We start from the raw sequence: 19,041 nt of genomic DNA, 5'->3' as shown, positions 1-19,041 counted from the left end.
CAGTTTTCCCATTAGAATGCAAAACCACGCAGCGCAACAGCTCAGTGCATCAGGTTCCTCCCGAATCAGGACAAATGCCTCCATCACTGGCCTCGCTCCCAACGTCACACACACACAGACACATCATCGACGCAACGCTCATCGATTTCTGCATTTCATACGCAAGGAATAACACAGGACTCCCGTGACCTCTGTTCAAAAAGTGAGACGAGAAACGAGCAGACCACGTTCTCCGCTCCACCTTACACAGAATAAGACCCTTGTTTAGTGAAATACTGACCCCGCTGTTTTACAACACTCAGGATTGTAGCCCCTTTTCTTTGTAACTACTGCAGCAGCCCGGATATTCTCTCAGGACCACTCCTGTTCCAGACTGCTGCCCTGAGATAAAGCAGCAGTCACGGAAAGTTTAGATTTGAGGAAAAGATCTCAAATTGCACCAATGTAACAGAAAAAAAAACCAAAAAAAACCACACCTGCCGAGGGGGGGGGCCCAAACACTTGCTTGCCAACTGTGCAAAAGGAATACGCGTTCAGGGTGGAAAATGAGATCTCCAGAACAACAGGACTTAAACCACTCGGTTTCGGTACAGACAGTAAAAAAGGTGAAGTTAAAGGATACTGACTTGTAACGAACGCCCAGGAGCGGGGCGAGGGACGGGCAGCCCCTTCCAGCACGGCGGTAGGGCTGCCCGGCCCTCGCCCCGCCACCGACCCGGTGCCACCCCCCCGCCGCCGCCGCCGCCGCCGCCGCCGCCAAGGTCGCCGTGGACCAGCTCGCCACCGGCTCGGGAAGGGGGTGTGGGGGGGTCCCTACCGGAGCTCGCCCCGCCCCACAGGCCCCGCTGGGCCGCGGCCCGGCCCGGCCCCGCTGCTCCTGAGGGGCCGCGCCCATCCCCCCCGCCCCAACGCGGAGACAAAGCGCGGCCCCCGGGCGGCACCTGCCACCGACCGCTGACCCCCGGCAACGCGCCGCCAGCGCCCCCCCCCGGACCGGCCGCGGCGATAGCCCGTGATCCCCCCCCGTCCCGCACCGCCGGACCACGCCGTCCACCCGCTGTCCCCCTCACCTACCGCGGCGGCCGCCCCGCTCCGCTCCCCGCCGCTGCCCGCACCGAGCCGCGGAGCCACGGCCCCGCCCCCGCCGCGCGCCCGCCGGGGCACGCGCCCCCTCGCCGCCACGCCCCCCTCCCGGCCCGGCTCCTCCAATAGCAGCCCGACGCCCCTCAGAAGCCCCGCCCCGGACCCGCCGGGGGGGCGTGGCCTGCGGTCCCCTCAGCGGCGCCCCGGTACCGGCCGCCGCCTCCGGGTTCGGTGCCGGGCCCTGCCTGCGCGGAGGGAGCGCCTGATGGACCAGGGGCTTTCATCGCCTCCAGACAACGGGCCTCCGCCTTCAACGAGTCACCCCGCGGCCGCTGCCGAGCGAGGCCTGGCGAAGGACGCGGCCGCGGCAAAGGTTCTGGGACCGGGCCGCAGGGCAAACCTCTCCTCCAGAGGTGTTTGCAGCCCCTGTGTTGAGAGCTGGACTTAAAACTACGTATTCTGGAAGAAATCACAGCATTTCTCTTCTCTGTGCGTTTCGTAGCTATGTAACTTTGGCGTTCGGTTTGACAAGCCTTTGTGCTCAGCTGTCTTCAAGGCAAGCAGAGGGTGAGTGGGAATCTGCAGCGTGCGTGGTGCACGGGGAGCAACATCTGATAGCAAAACCAGTTTCTACTTATTTAGGAATCCTCCTGTGCAAACGCAGCATCGGGCGGCTGAGATAGAGCAGTTCTCATTCGCAGAGTATGTGGGAACCAGGACATTAGCAAGGTTCAAGAATGTGACAAAAGCATAGTTATCTCTAGTTACAAAACAGTGAAGAACATACCATTCCGGCTGAAAGTCGGTGGAGACAAACGCATTGTAAAGCAGAAGCGCCTGAAGTGATATGCGTAATATAAACTGACTGCTGGTTTTGTGATTTTTATTCCTGTGAAGCTGGAAGCTCCAGTCATGAGAAGAGCAGAGGCTGGTGCTCTGTATAAGAGACAGAGGCACTTCTTGCCCCCAAGAACTGACTGCATAAAATCCTTTCTCTGAATTAGTGGTAAGTTCTATCAGTAACAGCTCTACAGAGGGACAGAATTAATGCTCCCATTTTTCTCGCTCACACTGTAACTTTTGTGTTCCCCAGATGTGCTGGACTCTGTCGTGTCGTTGATCAGCAAATGTACAGTTAGTCTAACAACTGACTTGCTATACATGCAGTGAGCGACTATATGTACTGAATACAATTACACAATTTGCCTGCTGAGCTGACTGCCAGATGTTTGGAAGTCCCAGACAAAAGATGAAGTTATGCTTTTACCACCCAGCCACAAATTCTGTGGGGAAAAAGAGGACATATCTGAGGACATGCAGATGTGATGCAGGAGCTGTAGGTTAAAGAAAACTCTGAGGAAGAGGAAACAGGCACTGACCTGTATGCCAGGGGTGCCCATCACTTTTCCTCTTTGGCTAGATGCAGCTACAGATCTCCACTCAAGACACAAAGCTGCTCTGAAAGTCTGAATCAGGCTTCCCTCCCACATGCATTTCTGACATTTCAGAGGAACGTAGTTGGTACAAGTCCCATGTCCCGAAGTGTCATTAAACATCTACTCTCTTTGTTACAAGCCATCAGTCTCTCACATTCCCACCCCCAGCCCAAAAAGCAACACTGTTATAAAGGAAAAAAGTATGTCTGAAAGTTTAGAGATACTGAACAGTCCCCAGGATATGTCAGCATGATCACAGTCCCCCAAAGGAAGGATTATTTCGGAAGCAGATGACAGCTGCCTCTCTGGACCTTTGCTCCTTGGCGCTTCGTTATTCCAGGGAGTCCTTGGGGCCCACAGTAGGCAGAGCCCGTGAGGACTCTTATGAGGAGATGATCCCTTACATGCTCCTCTCCCCACACAGACAAAACCATCCTATTACTACACCCTACCCACTGAATTGCTGTTCAGGTTAGAGCTCACTGAACAGGGTATTATCATCTCCCTAATCAGAGACATTTGAACTGCACTCACTGCTTCCGCCAAAATCCAGCTTTGGTGACTAAGAGCGTTAAAAAAAACCCCAATTTTTCTTTGCTCCAACCCATTCCTGACTCAAAACACTAATCCCCTTTGTGCCTTTCCTCCAGAACCAGTCCCAACCTGCAGCCCCTTCCGTCTGGTAAAAAACATCTGCAAGCTTCACTTAAAAAGCAGCAAAAAGACCCATAAAAGTGCATTGGAAAAGAGCACCTTTTCCTTCTGTCCCACATCAGGGCTCGTGCAGGGAGCTGGCTGCATGGTCTGCCTTAGGAGCAGGGCAGAAAGAGCTTCTGTGCACTTGAAGGATGTTGTAGTGCCCCCCCTCCTACCCCCATTACTGTACTTACAGCCCTCTGGAGTGACAAGGATAAAAAAAACCACCACGGGATTACACACCCCCTCTTCAAGGAGGAGTTGGTCTGCACAAAAATCTTTTGCAGTTCTTAAAAAGAAACTAGAGGAAAAGCTAGTTCTCAAACATTACACAGCAGAAAACAGCGTCATACAAAGAACAAGCATTATTTTGAGGGACACATTTAAACAGGTTTTGTTTTCAATTTGTTCAGAAGCTTTTTTTCATATATTTAAATCCAGAAAGGATCCTCCTCTACAAAAGCCCTTGCTCATGTCTGGTTCTAAGCAGGTTAGCTAAGTTTCTTACGTAACTATTATGATAATCACAAGGCTGGCAGCTGCTTATGCTCCTTTTGATTTTCTTCTTGCTCTTCCTCCCCTCCAAGCAGGGGATGAGACGGGTTAAGAAAGTCATGAGGGATATCTGAATACTGTCTATAGCTTCTGGGAATAAACTGCATTTAGAGCAGTAATTGAGGGACCAACAGAAGGTTGACTACGTCTACCCTACTTTAAATCTGACTCTGTTCCTTACAAGTTTTCGGTTTGTCAGAACATTTAGAAACAGCATTAAGGTCTTCATTACCCTCATTTGGGCACCTACAGTTTTGCTAGCAGCAGTTCTGTTGGGGTTTAAGGAGCTGCTTTAGAACATGCCTCACAGACCGCGTGGCCTGAACAGTGCCCAGCATTCCAGAACCTGCAGGAGCAGGACTCTGGACTCTCTTAGCACGCACCGATCTGCACAGGTTTACTTTTCTTTCTGCAGAACGCAGCAAAACAACCTTGGGATGCTTGGGACAATCCCTTTATCTCAGAGCTCTGTGGTTTAAGCATTTATGCATGGCATGTCCGCTGTCACCACAAACAAGTTTTCCAACATCAGCCATACAGACTGTCACTATCACCTCCATGAAGAGCAAGAATTAGATTATTCGATGAAGTAGATTACATGCAACAACTAATACAGAGGGTTGGGTGATCAGCTCACTGAATCAACACATGATGTGGGGGTTGTTTTTTGTTGTTTTGTTTTTTTGTTAAACAAGTCTTGAAGCACAGGGAAGCTCCTGAGAGCATATGATATGCCAGTATTTAAATCGAATAATCTTTAATGGGCCGGCTTGCTTCGGGCAAACTCACTGAAAGGTCAGTGTAGGCTGCAGCCATTTAAAGGCTTACAACAGAAGTGTGCAAAGTTCTATTAAAAACAGCCTTTACAAAAAATCCTTGCATAGTATTTCAAAATTAGTTGAGAAGTCACCTTACAAATTTGATTCTGAAAAATAATTATTAAGATGATACTTTTAGGGTCATGCTTTACTGCAGCTGTGCATACACTTGCTCTCCCTCTCTGCTGGTGCCTAACACCACATGGCCCATAGTAAACTGAGCCATTTTCTCAGCACAACACTTCCTCATTCTGCTATAACTTGCACTATAACATAACCTGCACTAGAATGACTACAACGTCAAATTGTCCCTAGAGTCTCCTGCTTTATTTAAATAAATAAATAAATAAAGCGCAAGCAGTTCTTTGAACAGAAAAGTTTGAAAACCCTTTAACCGAATCCATTCTGTCCCAGGGAGGATCTGCCTATATCTGTATCAAACCTAGTGATATTTATCTAAACTGTTCCTAAAAACTTCACACAATGGAAACTCCAAAACTTTGCCACAACCACAATTACCTGAAAGCTTAATTCTCCTTAAAAATAAAAATTGTGGCCCATCTGATTTTTGCTGTATTTAAGCCCACACCTTCTTAGATCATCCACCAATTGCCAAACTCCAGAAATCGCACTTCTCTATAGTTTATGAGGAAGGTCACCTCCTCATAACTTGCGAGCAAAAATCTGGCAATAAAATACTGTTTTAAATATGTTATGGACAAACCCAGCACTGACTCCCTTTTCCTAGCTCACAAACCTCTCTCCTACTGCAAATCTCAGTCCTGTTTCTGAAGTAAACGGGACATCTCTACCACTCCTAAGTTCCATAAAGAGGGAAATATTTGTTTTTAGAAGGCATTCTGTGAAAGAAACTGTCTTTTCCAAACAAATAGTTACAATGAATTCAACAGGAACACCTGCAACTTCCGACCAGGTTCTTCAAATACCGGAACATTCAAAACCCGAGTGTTAATAAATATATATATCCTGATTGTGACAGTACATGTACTTGCTTTTGTCCTGTATTCGTAAGCAACATTTGCTATTCCTTTCATGAGTGGAAGGAATGGCAAATTTTCTCTTCAGAATGCACCTACTGTTAGAAGTCTGCAGTGACCTCATTAGAAGTTATTTCCGTAGCCACTAGGCTGTTTGCTTTTGAGTTACGAGTGGTTTCTTATGGAGCAGTTAGAACTCAAAATAGCTTAGCATGGGCCAAGCTCAGGCCACTACCACACGTTTTTCTGTAGTTAATGTCTATCAAAGGGCTTCCTGTTGCTCTTACTAGGTTCCCTCTTTATCTTCAGTGTCTTGACTGACAGTGGAATTAGCTTGAATCAGCACTGGCTTTCTCTGACCTATACACAATGCCTAGCTCAGTCCCTGGCCTCACTAGGCCTGTACAAACTATTGCAACCACCACCCCTCCTGGCTAACAAGCATTTGGGACACAGGGCTGGCTGAGCCATCCTGCCCAGAGAGGACTTCGTTCACAGAAAGAGCAAGAATTTAAGTCTCAAAAGGCCTTACTTAGCAAGCAGAATTGATTTGTTGAGGAAAGCGTCAGCTGAGAGACCTCATTCCAAAAGTGAAACTCAACTATCTATTATAAGCTTTGTTAATAATCCATAGGTATGCAACACTTTTTCTTTTTTTCTAAACTAAAATAGCCCAGAAGAGCACAGGCAATGAACTACTCACTTAGCCATGACTGAATCATCAGGAAACATGCACTGAGATGTCACTGTGTGTTGTGTAAATCACTGTTGGAACTGCAAATGTACCTGAACTAATGTGAGCCTGCAGATAAACACCTCTGTACAGCTGTGCTGGCTTTGTTCAAACTCGTGGATTTGCTCCCTGTGTTACCATGACAAAGGTTTAGCGTAAAGTACTGAACAGATTATGCATATAGTCTATGTTTTAGCATCTTCCTGGATATTGCCTTCAGCTAGCTGAAGGTACAGCTGGTACTGTCGCAGCCACACCTTCTGCCTTTGGGGTACACATACAGGGCAGCACCAAATGACACATTTAGATCATTGCCACAAGCAGCAATGATTAATCCAGGATTGAGGAAATATACAAATCTGCCCTCCTAATTATTATATAGACACAGTTAATTACAACGTTTTTTCCTAATTGAAATTATTCTGCTGTCACTTCACATACGATGAGTTAGCAAGGAAAAGCAGAAATAAGAGAACCACGGTAATCACTTGTAACAATACTCACACAGAATCTATTCCTGAATATTCAAAACTCCCTGCAAAGGATGAGATCCAGTTATATTCATCTTGACACGTATCACACCATCCAGCTTTTCTCAAGTTTTATGATGTGTATTTCAAACTCTGATTTATCACAAGATTTATTTGCTACTGTTATCATTGACTGACTTTTTCTTCCCGTTACTCTACGTAATGTTAAAGCTAGTTAATATTATACCTTCCTTAAAAGCATAAAAAGCAAATCTCTTTAGAACAATAAACAAGTCTTGGTTTTGTATTCTCTTATTTATTGTACCCAAGATTAGCCTTGGACCTCTACTCATTTTTGATGCCACCAAGTACAAGTCAGTGAGCGTTGCCTCACTTTCAAATTTAGCTGCCTAACATTCAGCATTTTAATACCATGCTCATATATATAATCCACACTTAGAGATGCTGAGTATCTAAAATTCAGCCACTTACATAATAAGGGGGCCTAACTTTATGTAGTTAAACTGAAACAAACAAACAAACAAAAAGACCAAAATTCGCAGTGACTTGTGCCAGTAAATTACAAATAGAACCATTGTACTATCCCTTCCACTTTAATTACACACTTGTCTCTGATTTTCATCAAGCTCCTGCAAGAAGTATAACCTGTAAAAATATTTGTGAATTGAGAAAGTGAAATATTATAGATTTGAAAAATTGTATTGATCTGTATATATACTTCTTGATGCAGTCAAGTGTATAGGAATTTTTATCCCAGTTCTCAAGCCATCAGATCAAACAGCTTCCCTGACAAATGTTTGTTATTTACTTTACACTCCAAACAATCAATATATAAATCAGCAGTGGTCCTTCTCAAAACCACTTTTTGCATACCTCATCTCCCTTACAAGCAGTGAATCATCACAGATCTTTCCTAATATTGTTTGTTTATTCAGTCGTGTTATAATAGCACCTAATGATACCAAATTAAGTTGGTGTTTCTCGGAGCAAATGTCCCTGTCCCAAAGATCTTACAGTCTTAGCAGTTTATAATCAAAACCTCAAACTCTTTTAATATGGTTACTGGGCAGAAGAAAGAGCTGACAGAAAAAAAAAAACACATAGCAGACGGTATAGTAAACACAACTTAGTCATTCTGAAAAGCTTACACAAAGGCATTACAGCATGAAGTGAGCTTGTCACTCCTTTGTCTGCAAAGGTTCCACCAAAGTGCTCATAGAGCTGGAGTTCCACATCTGATTTGCTTATCTGCTACCATCACAGGGAGAAAACTATTTCTTATCACAGTGATACCAACAACTTTGTGTGAGGCCACTCACAGATACTGATGTTTAGCTGTTCAGACAAGCGTTTTTCCTCAATCAGCCATTCTTCATCCTTCCAAGAAAAACAGCTGGACCTTTCACTTTTTTCCAAAAATTATTTTGGAGTAGTTTGCATAATGCTATTACCATTAATGTACCAGCTTAAAAGCACTTGCTGTAGAGTACCATACAGGACAAAATTGACAAAAGAATAAAAAACTGAGACAGTTCCAATGAGGTACTAGTAGGGATAAGGAAAATGGTTGCTCTGTAAATAATTACTAAAACCACAAAATACCCAGGGAATGATGAGTTAAGGAGTCTGTAGAGAAAGGATAATTGACTTCCATTGTCCGAATAAACATCATCGTACTAAATACATCTCTGTATCTACAGCCTTTTTCCCTGCCTGCCAACCTTTAAGGACATGGAGCTACCAGTAATAGATAGCTGGAGCTCCAGAAATGCTTTTGGATACTTCATGATAGACCACCCTAGGAAAGTTACCACCTGTAACTTAAATGTATTTTAAATGCATCATCTGGCTGTACAGCCACATTGTATCACGGTAACTTCAATCCTCCTCCTTCGCATGGCCCCTGCTGTTTGTCACATTGCAAGTCACTGCATTGTATCCGGAATTAATGAAAAAAAACAATAAGGAAAAAACCAAAAAACTTCATGGCAAATATTTCTACCTGTTTGGTAAAATTACTCCTAATGTTTTGTGTATGGAAAAACTGAAAAACTATGAAGAAATCAGAAGGAAAATTACAAAGTATTACACATGAAACACTTGGATCAATGAGAAACTAAAAGAATCATTTGAACAGAAAATCACAAATACAGCTCCAGAATGAAAGTCACCGGTCAGCGTGATATACAAGACTAGACAGTAAAAGAGTGAAACAGTGAATGAAATCAACAGATGAAACTGGATTGCTTTACTTGCGGAGATAAAAACCACAATGTATGACAAAGACTGTTAACATGGAGCCTGCAGCGATAGATGGACTAAGTCTTTACAAGTTTTCCAAATATACAGGAGAAAGCATAACGAGAAATGCTAACACAACTTTATTTGGACTTGTACTCTAAGTACTTAGAGTGCAAGTTTACTTTTATTAATCTAGTAAATTGTGGCAATTAATTAGAGATCAGTTCCCTTTAAGTATAATATAGAGTACTGGCAGAGTAATAGCAAACATAGCACATGTCAATGCAGTGCTGTAAATAGAATTTCTCTTGATTTGTGCTTCCAGTCTCCGCTCGGTATCACACAATTCTAAAATCACATCTCTCACGGCAGAAGCCTGGCCCTTACCCTCTGCTGAAGACCTCGGCGTCACTCTTTCCATAGGTCTAGAATGGACCGCAAGCTTAACACTCTGCATCTCAGAAATCATTTGCGCTATACTTGCCTGCAGACTGTTCAACTGCTCTTGTAAACTCCCTAGACATGAACTGACTTGTTTAGTGTAGTTTAGCTGTTCGTTTAAAGGAATTAAAAGAGAATCTATTTTTATGGAGTCATTCCTGCCTTCTCTAGTTAACAGAGCACTTTCTTTTATTTCCTGAGATGTCCTTGTTTGCAGCACATTTTTCAGGTCTGCTATGACGTCACTGAGATCCTTCTGCTGTAAGTAATGACTGGAGGCCTGTTCTTTGATGGCTTCTTGCAGATTTATTGGGCCCTTCTGTGCTTCAAGCACCAAGACTTTTAGTTCTTGCAGCCTTACTCGATTAACATAGGTGGAACCAAGAACACCTATAATGGCTCCCAGAACAGAACCAATAATAGACCAGTTCTTTGTTTTTTCAGCTCTTGTTCGCTCTTTCTCATGGCTTTCCCTTACAGCTGCAGAGAAGAGAGAGAATTTTTCTCTCTCAGATTCTTCTGCATTTAAATATGCAGCTCGGTACCTCTTCTCTTCCTGCAAGAAACACAGTGATTTGGAGGAGAAGGTATAATATGAAGCTAAAAAGTATATACTAAAAAAAAACCCCACCTCACCCCAGAACCCCAGTGAAGATGAAGGAATGGAAATTAAGAACATCCATTAGTTCTGCCTCAGAAGTTTTCCTTTTAATGTGGGATTTTCTTTATTAATCCTACTTAAATCAGTGAGACATCATTTTAAGTCAAAACTGAGAAATGGAAAAGGTCATCAAGAATTACAGCTGAAGATCCCGTGCACAAGAATCTGTCACATGCTGATGACAGAAAAGGTATATAAGTGGGGAAAGTCGTTCTCTCCCCATAATGTTCACTTTTTTGGCCCTGCTTACTTCTCCAAACACTACCTCTACCACATTTCTTCCTTTCAGTTCTAAAGCCCTTAAATGGGACTGGAAAGGATATCTTGGATAGGTTCATCTCATGAACGTACACACTTCCAATTCCTCTGCCTTCTCTTTCTTAGCCTGCTCACAGACAAATGTCCTCCCTTTCTCCCTTCTCACTGGCTTCAGCATGGCAGGTCCTTTTGTAAGCCATTTTATCTCAGCCAAGGTGGAAGGTTTTCTGGTTATTTTCCTGCAGTAAAATTCCACTGTTTTAGCAAAGTAATTGCTGCATTTGCTAGCGGTGAGCCTGTCAGCTAACTGCACCTCCCAGAATTACTCTCATTCTTCTGAGCGTGTGTTTCACTGAATCCCAGCTTTTTGTCAGCTACTCATCTACACATCACCACTTGACCTTCTAGGCTCACCATCTTCAGCTTTTTTCCCAAAACTTACTGCCCTATTTTAGCATTAATATAGACAATTTGCTTAGCAGATCAACTAATCTATAGTAATTAACTAAAACAAGTATCATCAGAAATTGACTTCAGAACTGAACTGCATCTGCAAAATCAGTCACTAGTGATGGAGGCAAAGCACACAAATTTTCATTGTATTTGTCAGTGCTCGAGTACCAACAAATTACCTGCAGCATCCTGTGTTCCAGAGTAGCCAGTTCTAAATATTGGGTGTCATCCCGAGAGACCCTGTCTAAGCGGTCCCGAATTTCCTTCAGTTTAATCTGTTGGGCTTCTACGTTTTCACGAGCCTCTCGTACTATCCCTCGAGCTACCATAAAGACATTTTCAGCCTGAGAAGAAAGAGTATTTATTTTAGAGACTTATTACCAGACAGATCTAAATAACTAAATATATTATTTTGGGGGGGAAAAAACCCAACAAAACAAACCACACTCCGTTTCAATTTAAGGGATAAGCTATATTTACTAACGTGCACAGACTAGAACGCTCACAGCATCTACATAAACAGTTAAAGCAGTAAAAAGGCATCATTCTCCTTGGAGGCTCTTTTTTTTTACCTCACAGACAATGTTTATACTTCATATAGCTTAACTCAAGATTTTTAAATTTCCACATTATCTCCGTGTTTACCTCTGTCACTTTTCCCTGAGCCTCCCGAACTTCATTAATTCCAACAAACTCTTCATATCTGTCCCACCAACTCTTGCATGTTGCAGACATTTTTTGAAGAGAGTTTTTTCCCATAACGGTCCCAGCTTTGGTCAGACGATTAAAAAGACCGATGGCCATTTCTATTGCAGACTTGGCTTCAGGCCTCTTAGGTGATGATGAGCAGTAAGTCCGCACTATGTGTAAATTCATTTTTGGACTCCACTTTACCAAAGAATGGTGATATTGCAGACTACATGACACCGAGGACACACTTGACTTGTACTTCATTGGCCCCATGTCTTGAATTTAATCACTAAATAAAAGTGCTATAAGGATGAAGACAAAAAAGAAAAGTTATTGAAGTACATCTGATTAATACCTCTTAAAATTACGCAGGTACGAAAACAATAAAATTCAAGAATGGCTAAACCATCGCTAGTTTTACACCACTACTTACCTAGAGAACTTTCCACAATTTTCAATAAAGTGCAGTTCTGCCACAGATTCCTGCTTTTCTCTTGTTAGTAAGTACTCCCACCATGCTTCTTGATTACTAAGTCACGCACTGCATGAATAGTGATCACATGCAGACCCAGTACCAACAGGAGTAGCTTCAAAGTAATTTAATGCTTTAGCACAGAAGTGACTGCCATATGAAATTTTGCCTTCTGTGTTCACTCTTGAGTTTGGTGTACCATGTCACAGGTACTAACAATTCTGCAAAAGAACAGAAAAAGAAAAAAGACAGAGAGGGGAAAAAAAAAATCTTGACAAGAAAAGAAGCGAGGCTTGATCATTGCCTCTATCTTACACTTCACAGATACACAAAGACTAGTAGAAGAATGCAAAGACAAAAATAGAAAAGCCAAAGAGAAAACACAGAAGTGCTGAACATAAGTATTCTCATTAGACTGCCTACAAAAGCAAAACATAAGGAAGAGCCACAAGATTATCAGCTAGTGAATGCCCACTAGCTGCATTTTAAAATGCACTTAAAATTCTTGCTTACACTGCAAAAACAGATTGGTAGCTATGGTTTATCGTCTACCGATTTGTAAATAAGACGTTAATTTTCTACTGAGTACATTCCTCTAAAAACTGTAAACAGGAAAACTTTCGAATAAGGTTTTATATGAAGTTTTAGTATGACTATATTAGAGTTTGACTAACATAATATAAGAACATGGGTTATTGAGAAAGCTTGATAGTTGCTGCTTTTTAAAAATGATTTTAAAACAGTCTTCCACATTAATTTTGGGTGGCTAATGACATCACATATGTGGCCAGATCCACAAGAGGATTCTTCCTACTGGAAGACATTTTTTATCAGCTTTTAGCTGACTACTGATTCTGAACGCCACTGGTTCTTGCCTGTTATGCATACTCTAACAAACAGTAATAACACCAAAGAGCACTGCGAAAACCTTACCAGTTGGTTTATATGCGTAATAATACGGTAGATCATGGTAAGAGCATGGAAATGAAGTAAGTTCTCTCTCCTTCCAGCATCACTCATGTGTTTTACCATTACAACGCTTATTCTGTGTTGCAGGCCATGTACTAAAACCTCAGCTCAACTTTGTTCTACACAGCAAGCTTTCCCTCTTTTAATTGCACTACATGAAGAGTTTTACCAAATATTCAAGCTATTAAGGAATACAGCAGAAAGTTGAGATTTTTAGAAGAATTTTTATGTGGACAGTTGCAAACAGACTGCAGACAGTCATCTCAGTCTGGGCTAATAGGACCTGAGACAATTATGAAAGCTTCATCTGAGATAACATGCCTCGTTCCCCTCTTGCTTCCCTTGTGAGAAAACGAGTGTCCTCTGCCTGCAGTCATTGACAAATATTCTTTCTAAAGGTTTACACCCCAGCTGCTGCACACACCGGGCACTGGTGGCGAATAAGACTAGCTTTTATAGGTCCTGTCATTTTGTAGCAGTCTCTTTTATCACTGCCAAAACGTAGAAACAGTTTCCGACATGCCGCCACACACTCACAGTTCCACTTCTCACGCCTGAGGGGAGAAAAGTCTGTTTTTTCCACATGACCGATCCCTTCCCGGTCGGAGGGGCTCTTCCACCGCCCCCAGGGCTACCGGCCTGTGCCCCCGACTCCCTACAGACCAGACCGCCACCGCCTCTACTAGCCACGCACAGGCCCGGGCAGAGACACCGGCCTCACCTCAGCCACAAGCGGCGACCGGCGGGAGGGAGCGGCCCGCCACGGGGGGTCCCGGCGCCGCGGGCAGCCCAGAGCTCGGTGCGCGGCGGAGGCCGGGCCGGGCAGCTCCTTCCCCACCGGGCAGCCCTCCCCGAGGAGCCCGCCGGCCCCCACCGCAACCCCCGGCCCCGCCAGCACCTCCTACCTGCCCGGGGCCCGGCCCGGCCCGCCCCGGCGCCTGAGGCGGAAGCGGCGGCGGAAGCGCTACGGCAGCCGCGCGGGGCCAGGCGGAAGCGCTGCGGAGGCCGCCTGCGCGCGCTGCGGGGCGAGGGGCGGCGCGGCGGAGGCGAGCGGAGTGGGCACCATGTCGGGCCGAGAGGGTAAGGCCGGGCTCCGGGGCACCGGCGCCGCCCGCTTTCCCCTCCCTCCCTGGGCCTCACTGTCTCCTCTGTCTTTGCAGGCGGCAAGAAGAAGCCGCTGAAGCAGCCGAAGAAGCAGTCGAAGGACCTGGACGAGGTAGGGTGGCGGCGGGGGGCCTGCTCCACCGGGCCTGCCCCGCCCGGCTCTGGCCTGGGCATCTTTACACCTTCATTCATTTTCCGCCTTCACATTACCCCTCAGCTCAGCTCTCCGTAGCAATACGCGTTTTATGAAGCGTCACGTTTTACAAAGCGTGGTTCTGACGTTGAAACTGGTGTCCCTGAGGGACCAAGAGGCGATGCGCTGCCTCCCGCCGGCCCGGTTTTCCGGTTTTGTTTTTTTTTTTTCCTGCTGGCATCCCTCCTGTGTTCATGGTAAACGCAGCAGCGTGGGCTAACGGAGGAGTCCGGTGCCATGGGGAAGGCTGGAGGGCCCCCGGCAGAGCAGCAGGCTGTGAGCTGAAGCCTAACAAATTAACAGGTCACAAAGAACCTAGGACAGGATACAAAACCCGTGGATTATCAAGTCCTTTAAATAAATCAGGTACTGGTGAATCTCATTTTAGAGATACTTAAAAGTAAGGGCTCAGAGTCTGAGCATAAGCTGTTATTCTGAGGATTGTGGATGAGGCACCAGTGGTTGGAAAAAGACAACTATGATATCTCTCTGAAAAGGGAAAAAAAAAATAATCATAGCTTTCTAAGTAAGCTTTATTTTTAGAGAAATGTTAAAACCAATTAAGCATTTACAAGCATCCAGGTTATAATAACGTAAGAAGTAATAGCCAGTATGGATTTTAGTGAAACTGTGGCCAACAAAGGAAATTCTGTTCTGTAGCAGGGCAGTGCTCTGTGTCTGAGGAGAAAGCCGGTAGAGATGAGGTCCTTGACGCTGGCTCATGTAACATTCTCAAATGCGAGGCAGGAACGGGACCTCGAAAGGTGATTCGTGGAAGATGAGCGTGCAGCTTGCTGGAATGCCACACTCTAAAAGCAGTTACTAACAGTGCAGCGTCTGACTGCAAGGAAATACAGAGTGGGGTCTTGCAAGATTTTTCTCTTTGATTGGTGTCTCAGTGATGTTTTGATTAGTGCTTTGGTGGGCTGGTGGACTGACTTACTGACAGCATGGCTTGTTCTCCTTGTAGAAAACAAAATTCGAAGGGGCCACTGATTGTCAGAGAACAAGACCAGTGGTCAAAGTAATCTTAACTAATTGGAGAAAGTTTGAAAAAATGGATTAATTTAAGCATGTATGCTAAGTCCCTTTCTTTGGTAAGAATAATCAACTTATGAAATACAAGGAGAATGACTGGCTAAACTCCACGTCCACCTGAAAGAATTTGAGACTTAGATCATACACTGAACATGAACCTACAAAATCAGGTGTTGCAAAAGAAGGAAATCATACAAGGTGTATAAATAAAATCTTGTGTGTCAAACATGATGTAGTAATACTTCTTTTCCTCTCAGCACTGCAGTACAACAAGCACGATGCAACAAAAAAAACCCCACAAAAGTGGATAATTGGGAGAAATAGGTTTACTAGGAAAGACACATTAATCTCTAGGAGAAAAAAAAACAACTGTGGAAAACCTGGAGAGAGAATCAGAATATTCTGTTCTGTGTGGGGTAGGTTGGGGAAGTAATAGGCTTACATTGCAGCAAGGGAAGCTTTAACTTAAAAAAGCAGAAAACTTTCTGTTTATAAATGTAGTTCAGCCATGGATTGGTGAAGAATCTTAGTTGTCAAGGTCCTCAGTTTAGTTACACCAAAATTCTGAGTGCCAGGGAAAAAGACTATGCTCCCTTTCAGCCTTGATGTCTACAGTGAATATCTATCTAAGGGATAGAGTATGTCTGAGCTCTGTTGAATTCTGGAGTGGAAGCTGTTCTAGCAGGGATGCTCAACGGCTGGCTTGCATGTACAATTTGCCATCAGTCTCATTAGATTTCTTGGAACTAATACAAATGTATTAAACCCAGACAAAACAGTGATATATGCGTGGAAGGATTTTTTTTAAATGAATGCTAGGCTTCCAGCGTCACTGGTGGCATATTAATGAATGGTTTTAGTGCAAACATCTGTCATTCAGAGGGCAGAATGAGATTATGCCATGGGAAACGATACTTGTTTAAATTCAGAAAGATCAAACGTAAAAAGTTAAAGTTTAGTCATTGTGTTCTTGTGCAACAAAAAAACTTTGTCGTAGTTCTGCAAGGTTTTGCATATTTAATTGCATACAGCCATCTTGCATCAGTTCAGTCAGGTTTTTATTGCTGTTAGAACGTTACATTTGTTTCTTATTGCTTGTCAGTTGTTTTTAAATTTTTTTGGAGGAGGAGATGTTAACAAACACTGTTGTTCTTTTCTTTAGACAGATCTGGCATTTAAACAAAAGCAGAAGGAGGAGCAAAAGAAACTTGAGGAGATGAAAGCAAAGGCTGCTGGAAAAGGGCCCCTCAGTAAGTGAGGTGCCATCTTGATAGGAAAAATGGAGGGCTCGTTGGCTTCAAAAATTTAATTAATGTTTTTGCTTGACAAACACAAAAAGGCATGTAACTCTAAGTTATTTAACATACACCAGTAAGTCGATGGCAGGTGCAGATAAGTAACAGACAGAGGGTTTTTTTTTTTTCTTTTTTCTTTCACAATGTAATTTCACCCCCACATTACTGATGCAGGTTCTGGTTTAGCAGGTATAATGGTGTGCCTGGTGTACTGACCTGTTCTGGTTGGATGATGCAGAGACATTTCTACTCTTATTTTAGCGTACCATTCTTTTTTTTCCAGATATGTTACATGTAGGCTTTGCCGCAGTCCTGAAAGTTTAACAAATCCAGTACTTGTTCTCTTGGAGGATGAATTTCTTCAAGAGAAGTAAGTTTCTGGCAGAAAAAAAACACCCTGTGACTGGAAATCAGTCTGGCTTCTTTTCCTGAAGTGACTGTAAAAGTGCGTTGTGTCACAGAGGGTTTGCAGGGCGCACTTGGGTGGTGCATCCAATCTAGTCTTTGTCTGACAGTGGTAGTGGGAGACAGATGTGAGTCTGTGCACTCACCTTGGACTCCTCCAGCATTTGGATTAGGGGTGTTAAAGGGTGCTCCCTGCCTGTTCCCTCTAGGTGTTCTTGACCTGTGGTCCATTACTGTGACTAATCCCATCTCCATTCTTTGAAGACCATTAAATTTTACACATGGTTCTAGTCTTTAGCAAGCTTTAAATCTTGAAAGGTCCTACAAAGACCTTTCCATCAATCCCGTAGAAACTTTGTTTTACTAACAACCTTTGCTCTACAGTCTTGTCAAATGCTGTTTGAAAATGTGAATTCCCCTGGATTCACTTTATCCGTAGATTTAATTATAACCTCATAGAGTTCCAGCAGGTCAGTGAGGAAGGATGTACCATTTACAGAAGTCCTGTTAACTTTCACCAGACTGTGTTTATCCATTTGCTTTGTTACAGACTTTGTTATCTTCTCAGAGATGAAGGTCAGATTTGCAGGTCTATAGTTCCCCAGTTCTTTATAGACCTCTTTCTGTATCTGGGTGCTATGCTGGCAGTCTGAGTCCCCTGCCATAGTGGCTGTAATTATAAGTTTCCAACCTTTACCAGCAGTTCTGCATTTTCACATTAGAGCTTGTCAGTGCTCTTGGAGGGAGTGTCATCCAGTCCCACTGACTTGGGATATTTCTTGTTTGTTTTATCTCAAATTGATCTAGCTCCTCTGATTTGTGTGCTGGGTCTGGGACTTAGAATGTTTTTTGTTTTTCAGACCAATGCAAAACAATTTAGTGAGTCTGTCTTCTGTGCCCTTACCATCCTAAACTTGTTTTGCATAGGGCGCTTCAGCGTACAGATTTTTTCATAGTTCTTTCCTGCCACTATTACTCTGCCTTTTTCTAGACTGAATTTCAGTCATCTGGTCCTTGTCCAATGCTTGCCAAAGCAGATAGTGATTATTATGTTATTGTGGGAGGAGCAGACTAATCCCGAGAGTCTCAGCAAGGCAATGCTGTTAGAATCATATTGCAGTGCAAAGTCTGCTGTTGACCATCAGCTCTCGCAGCCTATCTTGCTATAGCCTTCCTATTGTTTTTTCCTTTCCACTGGTCATATATGACACATGCTGTAAAAAAACAACATATACAAAAAATGCCGCACTTGTTGCAGTGTTAATGTTTTCTTTCTTTCACCCTGCTTTAGTCTCTTCGGTAATAGGGATTGCAGAGAACAGATAATTTCAGAGAACTGGAATTCCCATAACTCCAATACTTTCTTCTGTAGAGCTTTGATTCCAGCTGAGGGCTCTGGTTGCTGTAGGGATACTGATACTTTTATTCCTTTAGCCTTGAATTTGATTTGACCAGACTATACTCCTGCTGTATAAGAAATGAACAATGGAGGGTGTCCATGGAGGAACAAAGGAATTGTTGAAATACTTAGTTCTGTTGTAGATTTTTGGGGCATATTTGGTTCCCAGAGAAACTTTGTTTCTAATGTTAAGTTATTCATTCAAGGTAGAGTATGTGAGATCAGGGACACAGAAGAGTAACACATACAAAAACAATTCACCGGTGGGGGTCTGAGTTGTACAGGCAGTCTAGTGGGGATTTGACATTATGAGGAACTAAATTTGTAGCTAAGCTTTGAAACAGTTGTCTAACCAGTTGTGTTGTTTGTTTTGGCAGCCAGCGGTGGAATAAAGAAGTCTGGCAAAAAGTAGTTTGATCAGACTGCAGGGTAAGAAGTGATCGAGTTACTCAATGGATCTGCAGACTTCGGAGAGTCATGAAAACTTACTATCATTTGGGAAACATTGTACATTTTGTTTAGTCAGAATAAATCTTTTTTGTTAAGATGTAATATTTTCTCTCTTTACCTGTAGGTTTTGTTTTAAAAATGGCGTTACTGCTTTATACTGGA

General features: G+C 43.6%; 2 protein-coding genes and 1 long non-coding RNA gene across 7 annotated transcripts in view; 1 reads left to right on the top strand and 2 right to left on the bottom strand.

Annotated features, from left to right (window-relative positions):
* The window catches only part of PLXNB1 (plexin B1), a 79,584-nt gene extending 78,438 nt beyond the window's left edge, over positions 1–1,146 (bottom strand). Inside the window, exon 1 of one of the 2 annotated variants that reach the window (XM_074603402.1) lies at positions 1,075–1,146. The gene's annotated coding sequence lies outside the window, so the exon portion shown is untranslated. The remainder of the gene's footprint in view (positions 1–1,074) is intronic. The other variant, XM_074603406.1, reaches the window with a different exon arrangement.
* A 7,769-nt stretch (positions 1,147–8,915) lies between these two features.
* Positions 8,916–14,211, bottom strand: CCDC51 (coiled-coil domain containing 51). 4 transcript variants are annotated; one of them, XM_074602592.1, is made up of 5 exons: positions 13,901–14,211; positions 11,988–12,247; positions 11,510–11,856; positions 11,044–11,208; positions 8,916–10,048 (listed from the first exon to the last, which is right to left on the bottom strand). In XM_074602592.1, the coding sequence occupies exons 3-5, from the start codon at positions 11,825–11,827 to the stop codon at positions 9,272–9,274; spliced, it is 1,260 nt and encodes a 419-aa protein (XP_074458693.1). In that variant the 5' UTR covers positions 11,828–11,856; positions 11,988–12,247; positions 13,901–14,211; the 3' UTR covers positions 8,916–9,271. The 4 variants fall into 4 exon arrangements, with proteins under 4 accessions (XP_074458693.1, XP_074458695.1, XP_074458696.1 ...); XM_074602594.1 differs by lacking the exon at positions 13,901–14,211 and adding an exon at positions 13,717–13,885; XM_074602595.1 differs by lacking the exon at positions 13,901–14,211 and adding an exon at positions 13,533–13,669.
* Positions 13,975–18,981, top strand: LOC141749285 (uncharacterized). Its single transcript, XR_012589308.1, has 4 exons — positions 13,975–14,075; positions 14,156–14,211; positions 16,493–16,580; positions 18,807–18,981. It is a non-coding gene; the product is annotated as an uncharacterized LOC141749285 (long non-coding RNA).
* Positions 18,982–19,041: the final 60 nt, after the last annotated feature.

The sequence above is a fragment of the Larus michahellis genome, chromosome 10 (assembly GCF_964199755.1).
Source record: "Larus michahellis chromosome 10, bLarMic1.1, whole genome shotgun sequence".
NCBI lineage: Eukaryota > Metazoa > Chordata > Aves > Charadriiformes > Laridae > Larus > Larus michahellis.
Note: the sequence above shows the minus strand (reverse complement) of the source record. Positions and strands in the feature narration are given on the sequence as shown.